Raw genomic sequence first — 23,677 nt, 5'->3', positions numbered from 1 at the left:
AGAAGGTCTGGATAGTCTTAATTGTGGTAGATAGCCCTTCTTTAATTGGGAGAGGAGCCAGCCTTGGTATAAAACCATTAAACACCATAGACAAGAAAGTATGGAAGCAGGAAAAGAGTGGCTCTTGAAGAGGTCATCAAGTTGTTGAATCAACAAAACCTGAAGCTTCCCCACTTCTGGACCTTCTAATCATGTGAACCAGTACATCCCTTGTTGTTTAAGCCAGTTTGAATTAGAGCTTTCGGTTTATGTGGAAGCATCCTGATTAATACAGATTAATGGTGCTCAGAACATCTTCATGCACTGATCAACTTGAATATACTTTGGTGAAACGCGGAATGAAAAACATTTTCGCATCTCTGTGGCTTTGCCTGTGCTGTTCCCTCTTTCTGGAGTGCCCTTCCTGCCATGTCCTCTTGGCAAATCTCCACCCACCTTTCAAGACCTAGCACAGATGGCTCTTTCTCTTTTAGGATATTAGTGATGGGACATGACCTAATTTTAAAGACCTGACTCTAGTGAAGTCATGCATTCTTTCCATTAGTGAGATGGTCGTTGAAAAGATATTTATTTGGTCTCCTGCTACATGCCAGGCATTTGCCAGCCAGATACAACTCGTAAACCCCTTAAGGAGAGATATCCAGACAAGTAAACAAGCAATTCCGACCTACAGAAAGAAGTTCTGAGATGGAGGAAGTTCTGGGTGCAGCAGTAATGCAGTGGAGGCGCCTTTCATCCAGTCTTAGGGGCTGTGGAAATGGAGGTGAAGAACAGCTTCCTGCAAGAAATGATGTCTACACACAGATTTAAGAACCAGGAGGAGTTCAACAGGCAGGAAGACAAGAGAAAGAACATCCTAGGGAGTGGAAGAGTTTGTGCAAAGTTCTAGCAATATCTGAGGTCAGGGCCCTTTTGGGGGCAGTGCTAGCATGTAGATTTTTAGACGGAATGTGGTGAGAGATGATGCTAGAGTCCTCAGTTCAAAATTAGGTAAGAGGGCCTTGAAAGGCTCACTGAAGGATGTGGATTCTTTCCTGGGGACCGTGGGGAGGATCTTGGATTTGGGCTTTAGAAAGATTAAAAAGGCTGCAGAGAGGAGAGAGGCTCGAGGGGACCCTACTGGGAGCAGGGAGACAGGTCAGGAAGCATTGGATCTGCTCTGTCCTTGTCTCCTTATGTGTCCTCTTTCCTGAGATGTCTGATTAGGAGGAGACACAGACCGTAAAGAGTATGGGAAAGTGGCAAAGGTTCGCACTTGCCATGTGTGCACCCCAGGAGCAGGTCATCTTGGATCTGGAAGTCTGCCTTAACTGATCTGGAGGACACCAGTAAGATTAGCAATGGGCATAATGTCAGTGCCAAGGAAACAATTTTCTCAACCTCAAATGCCACGTAATATGTAGCAAACTTCATCAATCATTTGTGGTTCTTCAGACCAACTCCAAATTTTGGATTTTAACCACGTTATCCAAAAGAGCCATGGAGAAAAAGGACTTGATAACCAAGGAATGGATTGCTTCACTACTAGATTTTATTAGCAGTAAGATATGCAGTGGTCACATGTCAGTGACTCCTAACATGGAGTAAGAGTGAGCAGAATATCTTCCCTTACAGTTTCTTGATTACAGAAGTTGAACCTGCAGAGAGAAAACAACAGAAAGTCAGCTTTTCCTCGTGCACTGCTGGTGCTTTGAGCATAAAAACAGCCTCTCTTCTCCCCAGTCTGAGTGAGAACCACTCCCTGTGCCCGAGACCAGACGTTGGTCAAGGGAACACAAACCTCTTCTGTATAAAGGACTGCATTCTCCTTTCCATTGTTCTTTCATAGCTTTGCAATAGCTGATTGAGGAAGTGTCACTGGACGCCTCTAAGGACAGGGAGCGTTCATTTGTCATATCCTAAAGCACCTACTAAGCACTTGGCGCATTGTCAATCAATGCAACTGAGGAAGAGTAGGGTCAGCAGCATGATAAAAAACCAGCCCGAGGGAAATTTCTGAGGTCCTGGTGGTTCATTCATTAGGCACTCTTACTTAATTCAATAATGGAATTGAAATGACTAGCATTACTCATTAAGACTGAACAAAACTTAGTTTGCTTGGGAGCTAATTTTCTTTAATAACATATATAAGCATATGCAAAGTGCCTGGCACATAAAAGGTGCTCAGAAGGTGCTCTTTTCTTTTCATCTTCATTTCCCTCCCTGTGGTCTGATGGCTGGCAGATGCGCAAATAGAACATTAAACGTTAAACACTACTACTGATAAAGGACACAAGAAATGAAGGGCACACATGATCTATATATGAATGAAGGTGAATTAATTTGTTTTGTAGTAGTTAAGAACTTGCTGGAGTCCAGTTTCTTACCTATGAATTATAGCACCAAGCTTTCATTTAATTATCTCTAATGGAGACAAGAATAGTACCTCCATCCCACCACCACCGTCAAGAGAGTAAACATACCCATCACCCCAAATTACTCTCCTGTTCCTTCGTAATCTCTCCTTCTTGACCTTTCCCATCTCCCCTCCCTCCAGGCAACCAGTGACCTGCGGTCAGACAGACGACACAAGGCCCAGCTGCTGAATGAAATCACTCTTTTCACCTTAGGGTCACGAAGCCAGATTCTCAATTAACACTTTACTTTCATCAAATGACCCATACTCATCTACAGATCTCTCAAAGTTATTCCCTGAAAGTTCTGCTCTTTTTTAAAGAAACAGAAGGTACTAGGAAGCCATCGTGACCATGGCTTAGGAGAACCACTGTCAGAGAGTTGAACCTGAAGTAGACTTGCAGTGGGAATAGCATGGGTGATTCAGTATTGCAAATCTCTTTGGATTTTTATTACTTACACTTTTCCATCGTTTCTTTCCACCATGATCTCGGATGCTCCCACTCTGGGTCGAGTTGGGTTGATCACATGGTTGTACCAAATAAATTTGACCCTCTGCAAATCTCCAACATCCACATTAGAGTCAAATTCATTGGAATGAGTGCTGCCTGGACGGAGAGTGCCCCTTGGGAGTTGAGAAGTTAATGAAAATATACGTGAACATACAAAAATATATACATATATGTTTCTAAAACGAGCTTACGATGCACCTCTAGTAAGATGATTGACAGTACATTTGCCATTCTAATGTATTAAATAATTAATGTATTAAATAAATGCAGACATGTGTGCCAACTCAGTGGCAGGTCATTTGCCAACAAGAACTCATATGACTTTAAAGTCATCCTTACTTTAATAAAACTTGAAATATGTTTTAGTCATAAGCCTCCCACAACTTAATAAATGATGACATCATCATATCATCTTTTCCCTGTTGTTTTCTGGGCAAAATGATTATTTACTGATTAGAAATCAGATGCCATGCATCAAAACAAACATCAGTGGTTTTCTCAGGAAATAGCAGAGAAAAAATTCAGGAACAGAATTCTGAAATGTACTAAGGTGCAAGATAAAACGATCTCTTCCTTGGAATGACATGTGATGGTATTGTACTCCCATATAGTTATGAATAAACGCTTATGTCCATAACATGCATTATATATGCAAAGGATTCCAACATTTAAGAAGTGTAGGGTAGTATTTTGCTCACCTGAAAATTTCATACTGTTTAGAATTTCCTTTATTTCCAAACAAAGAAACTAGCACGTGTCCTGTAACCTTCTTCCCAGACAGTGTGACAGCTACCTTATACCTCCAACCTGCACAGGGGGAAGAGATTTGCAAACTGTCAACTTGTAGAGAAGACTTGCTAAAAACAGGCTAAATTGGATGCCACTGCTGCTGAATTTTGAGTAATTTATATATAGGATTGTTGTTCTTCTAATCAAATAGTCTACTTTATCTAAATGTTCAGAAGATAGGCGTGGGGCCAGGGGACGAGCAGAGAATCTTTCCAAAGTCAATAGATGTCAAGTCATATATATAAGTCATATATTTTGCTTTCAATTTCTTTAACCCAACAATTTATTTTTGAATATTATAAGAACTTTATCTTAAAAGAAAGTAGGAAAGGGGCACCAGGGTGGCCTAGTTGGTTAAGCCTTCAACTCTTGGTTTTGGCCCAGGTCATGATCTCATGGTCGTGAGATCAAGCCCTGTGTCTGGCTCTGTGCTCAGTGTGGAGTCTGCTTAGGGATTCTCTCCCTCTGCCTCTGCCCCTCCTGGGCTTGTGCACTCTCTCTCTCTAAAATGAAATAAATAAATAAAATCTAAAAAAAAAAAAAAAAAGAAAAGGGTAGAGTATGACATTTTCATCAATTTACTATTTTCTTTTTTAAAAGATTTTATTTATTTAATTTAGAGAGAGAAAGAGCATAAGTGGGGGAAGGGACAGAGGGACAAGCAGACTCCCTGCTGAGCAGGGAGCCTGAGGTAGGGCTTGATCCCAGGACCCCGAGATCATGACCGAAGTCAAATGCTTAACTGACTCAGCCACCCAAGCGTATACCCTCAATTTACTATTTTCATAGGTCATCACATTTTAGAGTCCTGTTGTCTTTTTGTCTAAACTGTCTACATTTATTTAAAAAAATTCTGGGGCGCCTGGGTGGCTCAGTTGTTTAAGCAACTGCCTTCGGCTCAGGTCATGATCCTGGAGTCCCAGGATCGAGTCCCGCATCGGGCTCCCTGCTTGGCAGGGAGCCTGCTTCTCCCTCTGACCCTCCCCCCTCTCATGTGCTCTTTGTCTCTCTCATTCTCTCTGTCTCAAATAAATAAATAAAAAAAAATCTTCAAAAAAAAAATTCTATAATTCAGCTTTACCTTGCCTTTGGAATGTATTAAGTTATGGTAACCACTTTGTGGTACTAATCAATAGTTAACTAGCAGTTTATGCCATTTAGAGCTAGCCTGGGCCAAACTGAGGAGGGAATAAAACCTGGCTTTAGTTTTTACAATGCGACCAACCCCACTGACCCCACTATCACTCCAGTCTAAATAGTTTTCTTCCTCTGACCCAGGATGGAACATGCCTCATCATCCCTGCACCCTCTAATTCTTATCACCCATGGAGTCTACCGCCCTAAACAGCTCTTAAATCTGTCAACTCCCTACCATTCCCACAACCTCTGACATCTCTCTCCTGGATTACTTTTCTGCTTGTACAAAACCTCAGAATTTTGCTTTAGTGAAACTTCTGACTGAATTGGAAGAGTCTAGAGCAGAAGAAACCTCCTGAATTCCGGAGAGATTAATTTTTCTATCATTGTCAGTTCAGACCCCCAAATTCTGCTCTGTTACTCCAATTAGCCAGAGTTACATTGAGCACGATGGCTTTTGAAAAATTTTCCATGTTGGGAAGGAGTATTTACAACTTTTGTACAGAAGAGCAATTTCACACATTTTCACTGAACATGATAAAATACATAGCATTATGAATTTAAGGCAAATATAATAGAGACTTACGGGCAAAATTGCTGACATCACCAGTGTTTAGATAAAATATCTGGTTCACTGCATTTGTTTTTCCAGGAAATCTGTCAGCGTAATGACCCATCTGTGGGCAGCCTTCGCTTGGGCAGGGGAAGCACTTGTTCTAGGGGAAATTAACAAATGATGAATGAGGACACTCTTAATAGCACGTCATCTTTTTCCACCTGTTGCAGCAGTTCAAATATTCTAAAGCCAATTCTGTCATGATGGCAAAAGACGACTTTCATAATGTTTCAGGAAAGGTGAAAAATGCCTTTCATTAGTTACGATGATAAATTTGACTGTGAAAAAACACAATATGAACAAAAATATAAAAATCACACAAAAAGAGAATTTAAATATATATTTACACATATATTTTCATCTTGTCTATTTTGCCTCTTAAGTTACTCAAGACATTCATTTGCCTACAGGTGGTTAGAATTTTTTTTTTTTTTTTTTAGAAAGATTGCAAAAGAAAGAGCAAGGGGTGATAATCAGCTCTGATATGCAAAATAGGACCCATTAAGAGTCAGGTTTTTCTCAAATTTTTTAGCTCCCACTTTAGCATATTAAGGTCTGAAGGAGTCAGATCTCAGAATTCTCCCAATGTGAACAGATAATGCCCCAAGTGGTCCTTAAGTCTTAGCTGTGTGGTTGGTGTGGAGAATATATATATATATATATATATATCACTTAGGAAAATGTCCTCCTTCTGGGGAGGAATTATGGGAAGAAGAGAGGAAGAGGGAGAAACAGAGTGGGGCAATCCTGCTCCATATTAGAGGCAAGGGGCAGACTTTTGGATCAATGAACCAGAGGGGGACTGGGCCAAGTCTCAGGGTCTGCATCCAGCAAAAGCTAAGGAGAGACTGAGCCAGTCAGAGAGAAATGGCCAGAGCTATATGGGGAAGTTGGCCAAGCCAGAAGAGTAGATGTGCCTAGACATTATCTGCAGACACCAGCAGCACATCCATCAATAACGCAGACCCTCAAGTCCTCCCCTCTGCCCTACGCACACACTGACCACCACCTCATGATCACTGTGTCCAATACCAGCTTGGAGAGAAGAGGATGAAGGGGTCCAAAGGCTGAGAAATATGCAAAACTGAGAACTTGTTCTTATCAAAGTGTCTGAGCATCACCTAAAAGGACTGTTTATATTACTGAATCAGACTAAATTTTAACTGAATGAAACCTAAAGCTTCTTCGCTTATTTTCCCCATTACCTAGAGATTGGGGATTTGGAAGCACAATAAAAATAAAGTTAAACCAAAGAAAAGGGATGGTGATCTTGTTTGTACACAAGCTGTACTGTGAATAAACTATGCATCCCCCCTGCCCACACATATAGCCAACAGTTGTTGAATGCTACTTATTACATTTAGATTCTGAGCTAAGGAACTAAAACATATCATCTCATTAAATCCTCCTGCCAAACCAATGGAGTCTACCGTTATTATTTACATCTAGAAATGAAAAAACTGCCTTAGAATGAGGTTAAATATTTTGTCCAAATCATTCAACCATTTAATGGTGAAATCAGGTTTCAGATTCTCTTTAGCACTAAGTTATACCTCTTGATAATTATGACTTCACCTGGTATGTTACTTAAAATTTTATTTATTAAATGACATAGGTTGTATATTTTTATTTGAAAAAAATTATAGTGAAAGGAAGAGCAATAGAAATTAATAGGCAATAGATATATCATTTTCAAGATCACCTTTAAGGATCCTAACCCAGATACCTAGTGAATACCAAACAAGATGAAAACTCAAAACCAAGCAAGCAAACAGACAAAAACTTGGCAATTATGAGATTGCACAGAAATATCCACATGCACATGATGATATAGTTTTATAGGTTCAGTATTTAAGACAAGTTTTCCATATTTATCAGCATCCTGTAGCCATAGCTTAGATTTCATAGACTTTTTTTTTTTAGTTATCATTATTTCTAAAACAAATTTGAACATTCGCGATACATACTGAAGTGATAGAGAACAAGGTAGACATGGGACATCTTAGTATACAAGCCCATTTCTCTAAAGTTCTCCAATGCCTCATCACTATTACGATAAATACGTATGTCAACTATGCTTCAATTAAAAAATAAAAATATGTATAATTAAAAGTATAAGTAATGTGGCAATCATGTAGTGACTTTTGCTGAATGCATGTCATGTACAGTGAACTACACCCATCATGAGAAGTGATGGTCACAAAATTCTTTAGGTACAAAGTGGAGTCTACTTACTGCAGTGAAAGCATTGTAAGAGGCACAAGGGAATCCAGCAAAGCCATCAGGGTTGAGGATGCTATCAGCGTAATATTTGTAGCTTCTTAAGTGATTACAGGCCACAAAGTCACGAGTCCCTTTGAAATCAGACAGTACACATCAGCAACAGGTTTTATTTTTCCAAGTTAATGTCATAATTAGAACATGGTTGTTGAATAGATTTTTCTAATTAGTGTGAACTCGTGGTGGTCACAGAACAAAATCATCTCTGAAGTGTATTTATGATTTGTGATGCAGTTACAAGTGAAATACCATTTAAGATTTTAATAGTAATGCCATTGCTAAATTAAATGGAAAAATAACTTTAGAAGGAAGAGATTGGTCCATATGGATATAAGTACAACTCAGTAATCCATTCCCCAAATTAGATCCTTGGAAAGTTGACTACAAATACATTTTCTTTCTACAGTCTCCTCAGGCCTACTTTCCCCAGTGAAAAGTCTATATTTTGGGTTAAAAGTCCTTTGTTGTAGAAAATGTGAGACCTGTACCCAAATATTCAGCAAGTTTAGCAAAAAATGAAACACAAATTTTCCCCTAAGAAAATCTCTTCATGTACATAATGGTTTTACCTTCCCAGATCCCATCTATGTCAACAATCTGAGAGAGAATGTTCTTCTGACATCCCGGCATTTGTTTTCCTCCATTTGGAAAGAAATCTAGGTGGCCTACAGTTTGACTCAATCCAAACCCTGAGGAATATTAAAATATGAGAAAGTTGATGTTGATGTATAGACTCAAAACACTCTAAAACACTCTAATATATGGACTCAAAAAATACTCGCAGAAGAGGAATTGAAGAACTCACCCAAGTTGGGAATTATAGGGGCAGTGTCTGTGTGAATTACATCCACAAACTGGGCATCACTGGGGTCCAATCGGACTAATTCGGGCGTGCCCTCAAAGCAAGGTTCAGCTGGATCCAACCCTAAAGTAAATAGAATGTCATGTTAATATCATTGTACATTCACATTGACCTTTTTCATTAATTACCTACCCAAGTGCAAGCATTGGCGGGAACCATGACTTATGCCTAGAAAGAGATAAGCTAGTTTTTCCAGACCTTATCATTTTTTTACATTTTCTGTGTCTAATTTTCTATTTGCATTGTAGTGAATTTTCCTCAAACCATGGAATTTGGCTCTATGTATGGATGTGTAGCCCCTGGGACAATCCTGGCCACTAACAGCAGTTATAAGGAAAGAGACAGATTCTGGGAGACTCCTAAAAGCTGGTCGGGATAAAAGAGTCCCCATTCTACGGTAAAATCCTGTGAGGGCAAGGACTTTGGTTTTCACAGTCACCAGGACCAAAGCTTTGCAGAGTGCCTGGCTGAGCAGGCCCTTGTAAACATTCACGGATTATGAGAAAGAATGTTCTCTCCAGCAAATTAATGCTAGACATCCAGATGCCCCCACCAACCCAAATGTGACCAGTTTATCCAAAGTATCAAAAAGAGAATCAGAAGGTCAGAGACAGAGTAGGATGATGGAAGAGGAATGTGGTTGCTCCCTAAAATAGTCACCTCTCAGATCCAGGGTAGCAAAGTCTTTCGTGTAAAGTTGCAATGTTGTTTTAAGGCCTGAGTGTACAGCATGTGACCCCATTGGCCAAATGCATCCAGTCTTAAGATTTGTGAAATGCTATTTTTTTAATCTAACCAAAGCATGCAGAATTGGTTAGCCTGGCCTGACCACCTGTCCCCTGCAACTCTTGGCTTGTGGTCAGTGAGGATTGGGCTAATTATCAATTGCTACTGAAGCAGAATATAATTAATTATGCATTTTTGAGTTCCTTGGGTTTAATTCTATTTATTATTTATTCTGTTATTTATGCTATTTATTCTATTCATGAAACTTGTCCTTTGTGAATGCCTGGCAACAGGAAAATAGACCTCCTGATGTTCTTAATTAAAATTTTAGTCACATGCAATATTTATATACATGTTAACATATATATATGTTAAACAGAGCTCTGTAGGCCAAAGATCAATATCAGCAAAAAATTCGTAAAACCTCAGAACATACTGATTTCTGATCATGTGGCCCAATTCAGAAAATGCCAAATTTCCATCCTTTTAGACCCCATTTAGGCTACACTGAGTCCAAATTTTCTGTGTTTACTGTTTTGACCAACCTGTGATTCGTCCAACAGTCCCATTGGTCCTCCTTCCTGCCTCCCCAGCTGCATGTGAGCCCAGGCTGTGGCCAATGATGTGGACATCAGAAAGTGAGTACTCAAATGCTGACTGTTGGAAAGAAAAGTTCTTCAGAATGTTTTCTAACATTGTGAACTTCAAGATGGCCATAGAAGGAGATCCTCGCAAAACGTGAGTTTTAAGAAGATATGCTGTCCCTTCAAAGCAACTGATTTTCATGACTTTTTTTTTCAGTTATCATAGAAAATGGCAATGGTCTAATGTTTAAGCTGGTGGAAGCTGGGCCCTCTTTTGTTGTTTTACTATGTAGAGGAACCCTTGCTGTGTATGAAGAATTGTTACCCAGAGGTGGTGAAGCAAATGTATGGGTTAGCAGATAATAATGAAAGAAATTATGTAGGGGCGCCTGGGTGGCTCAGTCGTTAAGCGTCTGCCGTCGGCTCAGGTCATGATCCCAGGGTCCTGGGATCGAGCCCCGCATCGGGCTCCCTGCTCCGCGGGAAGCCTGCTTCTCCCTCTCCCACTCCCCCTGCTTGTGTTCCCTTTCTCACTGTGTCTCTCTCTCTGTCAAATAAAGAAATAAAATCTTAAAAAAAAAAAAGAAAGCAATTATGTAAGCACATTCCTGTTTAACATTTTTTTAAGGTTTTAGTTACCAAAGCAGGTTAGCTTGGTGTCATTGTGCTTCTGTTAAAAAAATTAAAAACAAAAACAAAAACAGGGTAGTTTTCGTCCTGAGGCTGACATTATCACACCAACTTGTTGTAATAGATGGCAAAATTAAAGGAATACTGATGGAATTCAGTAGAAACAACCTACCTGGTTGCTTGAGTAACATCACTTAAAAAAACTAGTGTTTTGACTTAAAGAGCATATTGATGAAGCCCAAATCTAGATTGATTGATTGATTGATTGATTTTGCATTTTTCTTTTCAACCACAGGGAAAGCCAAATCTCAGTAGAGGAATGTCTTTAGCAATTATCATACCTACAGCAATTATTTTAAAAGAGAATCTAGAGAGCAATGGACATGGACTTTTATACAACCTAGAGGTAGTTACCTGAAGAACCTCAACAAAATATGCCACTTCTGCCCCGACAATCCGGATGTTCTGTGACGCTTGTGTGTAACCGGTTCGGGAGCCCCCTTTCCAATCCACACAGATGCAGTTCACACTTTCCACTGTAAACAGGTTCTGATGGAACAGACACAATAAATAGGTAAAGAATTCGGGATATTTATTAATTGATCATTAGCACATTTGAGAACGAGGATAAATTTCCTCCATGACCTATACAATATCAAGCTTATTTTTAACCCTACAACAATGAACAAAACTTCTAGTCTGTTATGGATATGAAATTCCTTTTAAAGTTTAACTCTGGCTCCAAATTGAGGGTTTGGCCATAATGGGAACTGGATTCTTGAGATACCTACTGAAACAGATGCATAGACGTTTGTTGCAGGGAGAGATGTATAAAATGGGGTACAGTGGATTGTCTCATTAAAGCATCATTAAAATCAATGTCCTACATTGTCCCATACTAGAGTGCACCCCAGGACCTTGTTTGTTTTGTTCACTGCTGTATCCACAGTGCCTCAAAGTGTTCTTGGCACATAGTAGGTGTTCAATAAATATTTATTGGATAAATGAATAAATGAAAGGCTATGTTAGGACTTCCTTAAATAAATATACTGGAGGTAAACGGGTAAGCTTTTCCATGATGGAAAGACTAATCAATGTTTTTGGAAGAACATATTTTATTGTACATTACTGATGAGTTACTTCACATAAAAGCATAACCTACCAGATATGTACTGGAAGCTTTGTTTGATGCAGGTCAGTGATAGATTCATGAATGTTAGATCTGGCAGGAATTTTGTTTGTTTGGGTGTGTGTATGTTTATGCATATCCTCACCTTTTTTCCAAGAAAACTTTTAGAAGAATGAAGCAATCTTAGAAATCATCTCCAAGTCTTTTACTTTACAGATAGAAATCTCCAAAAAGGGAAAGTGATTTGCTAATGTCATGGTTAGCTAAGGATAGAGTCAGTACTAGAGTCTAGGACCTTTAACCTAGGTTAATCCATTTGTTTCTCTGTCATAAAGCAACCATGTTGTCAAAGCCAAATCATGCAAGAAAAACAAATCTGGTTTGGGGATTTCAGAAATAAATTGTGTACACATATCTAAAAATTTACATTCCCTTTGACCTAAGAACCACTTTGTCTTTTTCCTTCCTTGTTCTATAAAAATCTATTCCTACCCTCCCCCTAATAATCATCAGCTTAGAATATTTTAGAAGATAAGTTAGGGTTTTGCTAATTATTTTTAAACTTGTGAAGTTAAGCCTATTTATTTTGGCTGTCTTCAGAATCAGTGGATAGTCTCTAGAGTCGATTCAATCCAGCCTTTGGCTTGAGTCATAGACAGGTCTGAAATTAAAAGTGTTTAGGAGGACCTTTGTGTCTTGTTTTTTTGACCTCTGAAGGAATGACTGCATCTGTGTGCTATGCGGGCCACTAACGCTTGGTGAATAGATGAATCAAGGATAATGTTCTCAAGCACTAGCAGTTGCTAGGAAAATATGTTCTATTTTCTGTCTTTTAATTCTTCATTACCATGGGGCACATAGCCAAAGGCAAATTAAAGAAAATTGGATCACTATGGTTGAAACAAGAGAAGTCGAAAATGAAAACCTACACAGTTTCCCTAGATATTGTTACCATAGGAGATCAAAGAGTAGCAAGTGAAAATCAGAGGAAAACAATTTGGGCAAAGTAAGTTATCTTAGTTCTTCACATAGAACTTAAGACCTATTGAAAAAATTAAATGTTATTGAAAACACAACTAATACTGCATCAGTATGGCAACATCTGTTATTAAAATTTTGAAATATCTCTGCATTAGTTATTAAATAACCACTACCTAGAGCCGCCAAATGCTTGCCAATCTTGCTGCCCTGACTGTCCCAGGTCCCCTGCACACCCTACCACCTCTTGGACCTCCCTGTGAAACCCCAGGAGAGTCAGGTGATCCTCCGGTGTCATGGTGGCTGGCATTTGTCCTGATTGGTTGCAGCCTGTGCCTTCCCCATCGTTAATCATCACTCTGGAAACAACCTTCCCTTAATTGATTACCATGTCTCACCTTGCATATATTGGCCAACCAGTTTTCTTCTCCCTTGTCTATGAATCCATGAATAATAAAGCGGGTTTTTCTATCTGTTCTGAAATTGGAGCTTGTGATAGTTGACGGATCTGCAATAAGTTCCTATTTTGGGAAGAAAAGTGTTTAATGTCAAGTTTCTCATATGTCCAATAGAACCATTTGTACATGGAGGGAGATGGCAGGTAGGAGAACACCATCAAGACTTGAGATCCTTGTGAATAAGGATTCTCCTATTACAGGCAAGCTATTTGTGATCATCAAGTTTCAGACATCATAACATTTCTGCAGTTGCTCTACTCAGGATAAATTTCTGCTATAATATTGATGTAGGGGGTCTTGTCTCCAAACAATGGAAGGTTTTGTGTGTGTGTGTGTGTGTATGTAAATTGTATACACACACATACACACATATATAATGTTGGGAGATTATATATAATATTGGGAGAGTTTATATATATGTATACATATATTATATATAACTATATTCAGAATGTTTATTAAATGGCAACATAGAGGTAGGATAAAAATGATATTAAGTTCCAATCAAGACAGTGGGTAGCTGAATGGATTAAAAAAACAAGACCAATCTATATGCTGTCTACTGGATCATTTTAGATCATTTCAGATCTAAAGACACATGTAGAGTAAAAATGAAGGGATGGAAAAAGATACTTTATTTTATTTATTTATTTTTTAAAGATTTTTTATTTATTTTTTGACAGAGAGAGAGACAGCAAGAGAGGGAACACAAGCAGAGGGTGTGGGAGAGGGAAAAACAGGCTTCCCATGGAGCAGGGATCCCGATGCAGGGCTTGATCCCAGGACCCTAGGATCATGACCCGAGCCAAAGGCAGATGCTTAACAAATAAGCCACCCAGGTGCCCCTGGAAGAAGATATTTTAAGTAAATAGAAACAAAAAGAAAGCTGGAGTAGCAATACTCATATCAGACAAAATAGACTCTAACACAAAGGCTATAATAAGAAACAAAGAAGGACTTTACATAAAGATAAAGGATCTATCCAATAACAAGATATAACACTTGTAAATATTTATGCACTCAACATAGAAACACCTAGTTATATAAAACAAATATTAATAGATGCAGGGCGCCTGGGTGGCTCAGTTGGTTAAGCGACTGCCTTTGGCTCAGGTCATGATCCTGGAGTCCCTGGATCAAGTCCCGCATCGGGCTCCCTGCTCGGCAGGGAGTCTGCTTCTCCCTCTGACCCTCCCCTCTCTCATGTGCTCTCTCTCTCTCTCATTCTCTCTGTCTCAAATAAATAAATAAAATCTTAAAAAAAAATATTAATAGATGCAAAGGGAGAAATTGACAATAATACAATAATAGCAGGGAGCTTTAACACCCTGTTTACATCAATGGATAGATCTCCCAATAGAAAATCAATAAGGAAAGAGTGGTTTTAAATGACACATTAGAACAGATGGACTAACATATATTTACAGAATATTCTATCCCCAAACAGCAGAATACACATTCTTTTCAAGTGCACATGGACATTCTCCAGAATAAGTCAAATGTTAGGCCACAAAACAAGCCTTGATAGAGTTAAGAAGATTGAAATCATATCAAACACATTTTCTGACCACTCTGGTATGAAACTAAAAATCAACTACAAGAAGAAAAGTGGAAAAAACACAAACATGTGGACAGTAAACTATATGCTATTAAACAACCAATGGGTCAAGGAAGAAATCAAAGATATAGTTAAATCAATATCTTGAGATAAATAAAAATGTAAATGCAATGTTCAAAAAACTATGGGACACAGCAAAAGCAGTTCTAAGAGGGAAGTTTACAGTGATACAGGCCCACATCAAGAAATAAGAAAAAGCTCAAATAAACAATCTAACCTCATACTTAAAGGAACTAGAAAAAGAAGAATAAATAAAGCCCAAAGTTAGTAGAAGGAAGGAAATAATAAAGATCAGAGTGGAAATAGATGCAATAGAGACTTAAAAAAACAATAGAAAATATCAATAAAACTAAGAACTATTTCTCTGAAAGGTAAATAAAATTGATAAACCTTTGGCCAGACTCATTAAGAAAAAAACAGGGAGGGCCAATAAGTAAAATGAGAAATGAAAAAGAAGTTACAGCTGATACCACAGAATACAAAGGATCATAGGAGACTACTACTAACTGTGATATGCCAACAAGTTGGACAACCTAGAAAAAATGAACAAATTCCTAGAAATATATGATCTTTCAAGACTAAATCAGAAAGAAATACAAAATCTGAACAGATCGATTATTAGTAAGGAGATTGAATCAGTAATTATACTCCCAGCAAACAAAAGTCCAGGACCAGAGAGATTCACAGGTGAATTCTACCAAACATTTAAAGAAAACTTAACACCTATCTTTCTCAAACTATTCCAAAAACCTGAAGAGGAAAGAATGCTTCTGAACTCATTCTATGAGGTTAGTATTATTCTAATACTAAAACTAGACAAGCACTACAAAAAATATTACAGACCAATATTCCTGATAAACATAGATGTAAAAATCTTCAACAAATACCAGCAAACTGAATTCAACAATACATTAAAAGGATCATGTATCATGGTCAGGTGGGATTTATTCCAGGGATCCAAGGATGGCTCAATATCCACATATCAATCAGTGTGATATACCCCATCAACAGAACGAAGAATAAAAATCATATGATCATCTCAATGGATGCAGAAAAAGCATTTGACAAAATTCAACATCCACTTATGATAAAACCTCAATAAATTGGCATAGAGGAGATGTACCTCAACATAATAAAAGATGTATATGACAAACCCACAGTTCAAAGCATACTCAACAGTGAAAACTGAAGGCTTTTATTTTTCTAAGATCTGGAACAAAACAAGGATGCCCACTCTTTCTACTTTTATTCAACATAGTATTGGAAATCCTAGCCACAGCAGTTAGGCAAGAAAAACGAAATAAAAGTCATCCAAATTGGAAAAGAGGAAACAAAACTGTTGCTATTTGCAGCTGACAGGATACTATATATTGAAAACCCTAAAGCCTCCACTAAAAAACTGTTAGAACTAAAAAATGAATTCAGTAAGTTGCAGGATACAAAATCAATACACAGAAATCTGTTGCATTTCTATACAGTAATAATGAACTAGCAGAAAGAGACATTAAGAAAATAATCTCATTTGTAATTGCATCAAAAAGAATAAAATACCTAGGAATAAATTTAACCAAGGAAGTGAAAGACCTATCTTCTGAAAACTATGACACTGATGAAAGAAATTGAAGGCAACACAAATAAATGAAAAGATTACCTTGCTCATTGATTAGAAGAATTAATATTATTAAAATGTTCATGCTACCCAAAGCAATTCAATGCTACACAAATTCAATGCAATCCCTATAAAAACATCAATGATACTTTTCATAGAACTAGAACAATAATCCTAAAATTTGTATGGAACCACCAAAGATCCTGAGTAGCCAAAACAATATTGAAGATTGAAGAAAAAAAAGAACAAAGCTGTAAGTAGCATGCTCTCAATTTTGAACTATACTACAAAGCTATAGTAATCAAAACAATATGGCACTGGCACAAATACAGAAACATTGATCAATGGAACAGAATAGAAAGCCCAGAAATAAACCCACACTTATATGGTTAACTAATCTACAATAAAGGAGGCAAGAATATACAGTGGGGCAAAGACAGGCTTTTCAATAAATGGTGTTGGACAGCCACAAGTAAAAGAATGAAACTGGAACACTCTCTTACACCATATACAAAAATAAAACAGTAAAGACAAAACGTAAGGCCTGAAACTACAGAACTTCTAGAAGAAAACATAGGCTGTAAATTCTTTGACATTGGTCTTAACAATATTTTTTGCTTAGCAATGTTTTTCAGACAAGAACAACAAAAGCAAAAATAAACAAATGGGACTACATAAAACTAAAAAGCCTTTGTACAGCAACGGAAACCATTGACAAAAATGAAAGGCAATCTACCGAATGGCAGAAGATATTTGCCAATGATATATTTAATAAAAGGTTAACATCCAAAATACATAAAGAACACATAAAACTCAATATCAAAAAAACAGTCAGATAAAATAATGGGAGGAGGATCTTGTTAGACGTTTTCCCAAAATGATATACAAATGCCAGAAGGCACATGAAAAGATGCTCAACATCACTCATCATCAGGAAATGCAAATCAAAACCATAGTGAGATATCACCTCACACCTGTCAGAATGGCTATTATCAAAAATAAGAATTAACAAGTGTTGGTGAGCATATGGAGAAAGGGGAACCCTCATGCACTGTTGGTGGGAATGTAAATTGGTGCAGTCACCAATAAAAAATGGAATGGATATTCCTCAAAAAATTAAAAATAGAACTACCATATGATCCACCAATTCCACTTCTAGGTTTTTATCTGAAAAAAATGAAAACGCGAATTTATCTGAAAAAAATGAAAACGCTAATAGAAATTTGCACCCCTATGTTCATTGCAGTATTATTTAAAATAGCCAAGATATGGAAGCAACCTAAATGTCCATTGATAGATGAATGAATAAAGAAGATGTGTAAAATACATACATAATATATATATATATATTACTCAGCCGTAAAAAAGAATGAAAGCTTGCCATTCATGACAACATGGGTGTACTTAGAGAGTATTATGCTAAGTGAAATAAGTCAGATAGGACAAATACCATATGATTTTACTTATATGTGAATCTAAAAAACAAAACAAATGAATAAACAAAACAAAACGAGACTTATAGATACAGAGAGCAAACTGAAATGGTAGCCAGAGAGGATGGAGGTGGGGGTATGGATGAAATAAGTGAAGGGGATTAAGAGGTACAATCTTCCAGTTATAAGATAAATAAGACAGGAAGATGTAATGTACAGCATAGGGAATATAGCCAATAATATTGTAACAACTTTGTATGGTGACATGGTAACTAGACTTATTGTGGTGACCATTTCATAATGGTTTTATATATTCAATCACTATGTTGTACACCTGAAACTAATACGATATTTTATGTCATTCTTCAATAGAAAATAAAGTGAATCTAAATTAAAACAAAAAGAGAATAATATCAAGTTAATGGACCTTCTATAAACAAGTTACATAAAATAATACTTAACCTCACTGCCCCAAAATCTACAAAGATGAAAATTCCACTAATTTGCTCTCTTCAGAAAACTTAAAAATTTAGTATTCTTATTACATAAAACGGATAGGACTTAGTTCTGAAAACAATGAGTTCTCTTACTTGATAGTTATCCGGGTTCTCATTAGTGTATAGGAGGAAGCGGGTATTGACATCTTCTGGAACCCAGGGCAGTATTTTCAGGGGTCTTTGCACAATTCCTGCCCATGGGGAGTCATCACTAAAGCAGCCAAGTCTTGGGAAGCAGATTTCTTTTCCTGTAATCACCCAGAAGCATTTCAAGGATGTTAGTTTAATCAGAATGCTCTTTTTTTAATAGTCTCTCTGCCAAAATATGAGTTAAATTACATTTTATGGGATATTTACTTCCTCTGCATCCCCAGACATCTTCCTATAGATGCACTCACAAAACAGCTTCAGCGTCCCAGCTAAAGACAGGCTCCTGCTCCTCATTTCTAAAAGTACGACCATCTGACTCCCCTCGTGTCTCTGTCCAGTCCCATGCTGGGACCCAGTTTGGCTTCTCAATGCGGATGGCTTCCTTGGGCCACTGGTACCCAAGAAAAGAGCAGCCTTTTGTCCCCAGGCCTCAATAGAGAGGCGTGAGGTTTTCAATTCTTTGCAGCCATCTTCTGGTGTTGGGCTTTGGGTAGAGAGCTTAAGTTTCATGCAAATGCCAAAACTTTACATCTCTACCTCGCTGAGTATTTGGGTCCCTGACCTATGTTTGAGGAGCATTCTGGATTCCCGTGATGAAGAAGCTGCTCATGAATAATCAAACAGAAAATCCATGGTTTGACACAACCCTATGCTTGAATGTTAACCTATGAAAGAACAACACAAAGCAAGGGATGTCCAGGAGGATAAAGTCTAGATTAATAGTAGGAGTGGGAGTAGCAGCTGTTGTGGGGGTGGCATTCTCAAAAGTTATTATGTGCCAGGGGCCACACAAGACGATTTACATGACTTGTCTTATGTAAGTCTCACAGTTATCCTGTATTAAGGGTGGTATTATACGCCCATTTCACAGATGAAGATAGTGAAGCACAGAGAGGTTAAGAATTTTGCTCAGGGTAATACACCTGTGGCTGGTGGAAACAAGGTTCAACTTCCACACTTGATTCCAAGCCAGGGTTGCTAGATTAGCAAACGAAAATAAAAGTCAAATGTGAGTTTCAGATACACAATGAATACTTTTTGGTATAATTTTGTCACGTATTCATTGATTATCTGAAATATTTGTTTATCTGAAGTTCAAATTAAACTGAGTAGCTTATTTTTTTTTTTAAAGATTTTATTTATTTATTTATTTGACAGAGAGAGACAGCACGAGAGAGGGAACACAAGCAGGGGGAGTGGGAGAGGGCGAAGCAGGCTTCCCGCGGAGCAGGGAGCCCGATGCGGGGCTCGATCCCAGGACCCTGAGATCATGACCTGAGCCGAAGGCAGAGGCTTAACCGACTGAGCCACCCAGGGGCCCTGAGTATCTTAGATTTTATCTAGCAACCTTACTCCAAGTGCCTGTGCTCTCCATCATGCATCTTTTTTGCTCTACTCCTTATGCCATAGTGGCTTGAATTCAGCCATCATGAACTTTCTGAACAGGAAATCTCTTTCAGCACTTCATAAATATCTTTTCTTACCTACTACTGCTCCCAGAAGCAGCGATAGTGCCCAGATTAGCAGCATCTAAACAAAGGAAAAAATATTGTTGAGTCTGACTAAATATGTTTTTAAAAAATTGTCATAACTCAAGCTCAGTTAAACCTTTCTCTGGGGGAAAACTGATAAATTCTAGTAAATTAGGCTTGGAAAACATGTTACTGACTCACCGCGGCAGTTCCGTCAGGTTCCACACACAACCAGATAGTGCCCTTCCAGGTCCTTTTATAAGTAAACCTTATCTCTTTGAGAAGTTCCATGGAAAAGTGGCATGAAAAGAGAGGACGTTCCAAGTGTGCATTTCTAATTTTAATCATAAATAAACTCAGATTGATAGAGTAGGTCAAGTTTCCCACAGTACTTGTGGGAAGATGAGAAAAGGGTTCATACAGGGGCACCTGCGTGGCTCAGTCGTTAAGTGTCTGCCTTCGGCTCGGGTCATGATCCCGGGGTCCTGGGATCGAGCCCCGCATCGGGCTCCCTGCTCAGCGGGAGGCCTGCTTCTCCCTCTCCCACTCCCCCTGCTTGTGTTCCCTCTCTCGCTGTCTCTCGCTGTCAAATAAGTAAATAAAATCTTTAAAGAAAAGAGGATTCATACAGACTATTCTCTTCTGATGAGACTACATCATGCTCAGAATCACCATAATTTCATTGTAGTGAAGGATTCTAGTCTGCCCCGCTTTTTTTTAGTTTACAATTCTCTGTGCTGCTGTGTGGATATGTGTGAAACTAAATTGTTTTCACGGATTTGGTAACAGCAGTCTTGAAAACAAATACTAGGGCGCCTGGGTGGCTCAGTTGGTTAAGCGACTGCCTTCAGCTCAGGTTATGATCCTGGAGTCCCGGGATCGAGTCCCACATCGGGCTCCCTGCTCAGCAGGGGGTCTGCTTCTCCCTCTGCCCTCTTCCCTCTCGTACTCTCTGTCTCTCATTCTCTCTCTCTCAAATAAATAAATAAAATCTTTAAAAAAAAAAAAAAAGAAAACAAATACTAAAACCTTACCAGCTTGAGCAGTTTTCGTATAACCTTGCCTTACCCTCAAAGGCATAAAATTAGAAACCATTCTTCAAAAGGGTGCATTCTTTTTAGGAAAGTTGTTGATATTTTATTTTGATAGTCTATGGAACTAGTGTATTTCTCAACAATAACAGGGAGAAAAGAATAAATGAACTGACAAAAGGAGTTGGGGGTACTTCTAAGAGCAAAGAGGTAGAATTGGTGACCTCACCCTCAAATAAAATTAGGAATAAGAGAGAAAAATAAAATTCAACTTGGAAAAAAAAATCGTCCGGGAAAAATAATCTGAAAGAGAGGCATTTGATAGATTGCTTAAAATACATTTTAAAGACACTGTAATGGGATACCATAATTTTAGGAGATTGGAGCCATTCAGCCTGATACCATCACAGATATAAGTTGAATCCTATGAAATTGCCATGTTTGCAGGTCAAAAATGGTCAAAGAAGAATTCAGTTCCCTGACAAAGTTTATAGGTACAGAAAAAAAGCAATGAAATTATTTGTGTATGAGGGAAGTTCAAAAAAGTTGGGCAAGGAGATGTTAAAATCAGGACAGAAGACACCAGGAAGGGATTCCACGGGTGGGAGTCAAACCAAACCCCCACCGAATCCTTCTTGTCTCAGCATTTGATCCCTTCCTTAGGGACTCTTCTCCAGCCCTGATTAAGTTGGCTTCCTTCTCCCCTCTGAGAACACCTCTCTTTCGAACTTCTTTCATTTGACACTCATCACAATCAGTTGTTGGCCACAAACTTTGAGAAGGGTGAAATCCTCTGGGAAGAGAATTGTTGCCCCTCCTCAGTGTGGAGCCCATCTCGTACAAAGCAGGTCCTTAACACATGTCTATGTGATGAATGAAAAACTGAGGAAATGAATACGAAAAGCAATTTAGTTTGCATAATTGCTCCAGAACAATTGTCTACACAGAAAATTATAATTTTCTGAACCTGTTTTTACTAAAAACAAGCAAGCAAATAAACTGGAAAAAAAAAAAAAAAGAGGGCGCCAAACTCTGGGTTTTACTATGAAGTAAACTATATTCTTGGTGAATTACCAAATAATTCACACCAAATTTCCAGGTTGGCATTTTAGATAGTATAAAATTTAATCCATAATTTGGGTCACCTTTATTCAATACAGGTTATGGAGTTAGGACAAACAATCACCAAATTCTGAAAGTGAGACTAGACAGAGTTCATGGGGGAATTATTTTACGAACTGAAATAGGTTGAAATTTTTTAGGGTGTTTGGGGAAGATTCAATTTCCCAAACCGTGAAGGCATTGTATATAATCACCAGTCTATCATACCAGCTCTTCATTTAAATTCAATCTGGCTAAACTCTTGAGCTGGTTTGTAAAATTTTATGAACCATATTGCTTCCTTGAGATCACTAACACATGATCTAGGAACTTCTAGAGTATGTGGCAGAGATTGCTGGCCTCTTCCTACAGGGAATAGCACTAGACTCTATTACCCAATCTTTGCAGGAAGATGGGCCTCCTAAGCAACTTCTGGGCAATGAGACACGAATGCACAGATATGCACTAGTTCCAGTCCTGTTCACAAAACCCACACATGATCCTCCATGTACCTTACCTTCCATGGCTTGAAGTAGACAAATACAGTGACTTTGAAGGACATGCATAGAAGCTGGCGAGCCACAGGATGGGAGGAATTTGGTTCCCCCGTTTAGAGGAAAGCCACCCACGAACCACAAACATCCATTTTGAAATTACATGAGCAAGAAATAAGTTCCTATTGTTTTAAGCCACTGATATTTCAGGGTTATAACAACTAGCATTAACTTAACCAAGGGAGATTATTTTGTTGTACAATGATTTCTCCTACTTTTAAGAACAGTTCAGTACGAAGCATTGAATCCTTGACTGTACCTTTTACCATGAGATTTGATTGGTATACATGCATAATATTAATACTTTGACAGATTTTTTTCTAATTTTTGGTTTTAAAAATCCCCTTTCTGCAGCAAGGTCCACCGTAGCCAAACTGTGGAAGGAGCCGAGATGCCCTTCAACAGACGAGTGGATAAAGAAGATGTGGTCCATATATACAATGGAATATTACTCAGCCATCAGAAGGGATGAACACCCACCATTTGCATCGACATGGATGGAACTGGAGGAGATTATGCTAAGTGAAATAAGTCAAGCAGAGAAAGTCAATTATCATATGGTTTCACTTATATGTGGAACAAGGAATAGCATGGAGGACATTAGGAGAAAGAAGGGAAAAATGGGGGGGGGGTCAGAGGGGGATACGAACCATGAGAGACTATGGACTCCAGGAAACAAACTGAGGGTTTTAGAGGGGAGGGGAGTGGGGGATGGGCTAGTCCAGTGATGGGTATTAAGGAGGGCATGTACTGCAATGAGCACTGGGTGTTATACACAAACACTGAATCATGGAACACTACATCAAAAACTAATGAAGTACTGTATGGTGACTAACATGACATAATAAAAAAAATAAGAAAATAAAATAAAATCAGGGTTCCCCAGGACAACTAGATCAAAGCCCAGTAAAGCTTCTAGCACATAAAAAAAAAAAATCCCCTTTCCAGCTAGTTCTTGAATTATAAAAAGTAATTGCTAAATTCTTCACTCTGTTTTTGTAGAATTTTAGTTCTAATGGGCATTTTCCAATTTAGTCCTTGATGGTGACCGTTGTTTTACAAGCAATCTGAAGCCACATAATACCCCAAGGTTTAATGAAAATTCACTCAATATTGC

General features: G+C 38.3%; 1 protein-coding gene across 1 annotated transcript; it reads right to left on the bottom strand.

The window, feature by feature from the left end:
- Window positions 1–1,573: 1,573 nt before the first annotated feature.
- Window positions 1,574–22,530, bottom strand: PNLIP (pancreatic lipase). Its single transcript, XM_064595545.1, has 12 exons — window positions 22,524–22,530; window positions 18,346–18,500; window positions 13,036–13,158; window positions 10,945–11,079; window positions 9,862–9,973; window positions 8,534–8,653; window positions 8,298–8,417; window positions 7,684–7,802; window positions 5,419–5,548; window positions 3,605–3,713; window positions 2,855–3,019; window positions 1,574–1,637 (listed from the first exon to the last, which is right to left on the bottom strand). The coding sequence occupies exons 1-12, from the start codon at window positions 22,528–22,530 to the stop codon at window positions 1,574–1,576; spliced, it is 1,359 nt and encodes a 452-aa protein (XP_064451615.1).
- Between the last annotated feature and the right edge of the window lie 1,147 nt (window positions 22,531–23,677).

This window comes from Mirounga angustirostris, unplaced genomic scaffold (genome assembly GCF_029215605.1).
Source record: "Mirounga angustirostris isolate CCGP_5_RB_7025 unplaced genomic scaffold, mMirAng1.0.hap1 SCAF_6, whole genome shotgun sequence".
Taxonomy (NCBI): Eukaryota; Metazoa; Chordata; class Mammalia; order Carnivora; family Phocidae; genus Mirounga; species Mirounga angustirostris.
The sequence above is the reverse complement of the archived record's forward strand: the minus strand, read 5'-3'. Positions and strand labels throughout refer to the sequence as shown.

Bases quoted from the DNA above. Each gene is read 5' to 3' on its own strand.
- PNLIP (XM_064595545.1), bottom strand. The intron at 13,159-18,345 runs GTAAGAGAACTC...TTCCCAAAATAG, and splicing joins AGAACCCGGATAACTATCAA to GAACTTATTGCAGATCCGTC. The intron at 3,714-5,418 runs GTAAGTCTCTAT...CCCCCTGTGCAG, and splicing joins TGATGTCAGCAATTTTGCCC to GTTGGAGGTATAAGGTAGCT.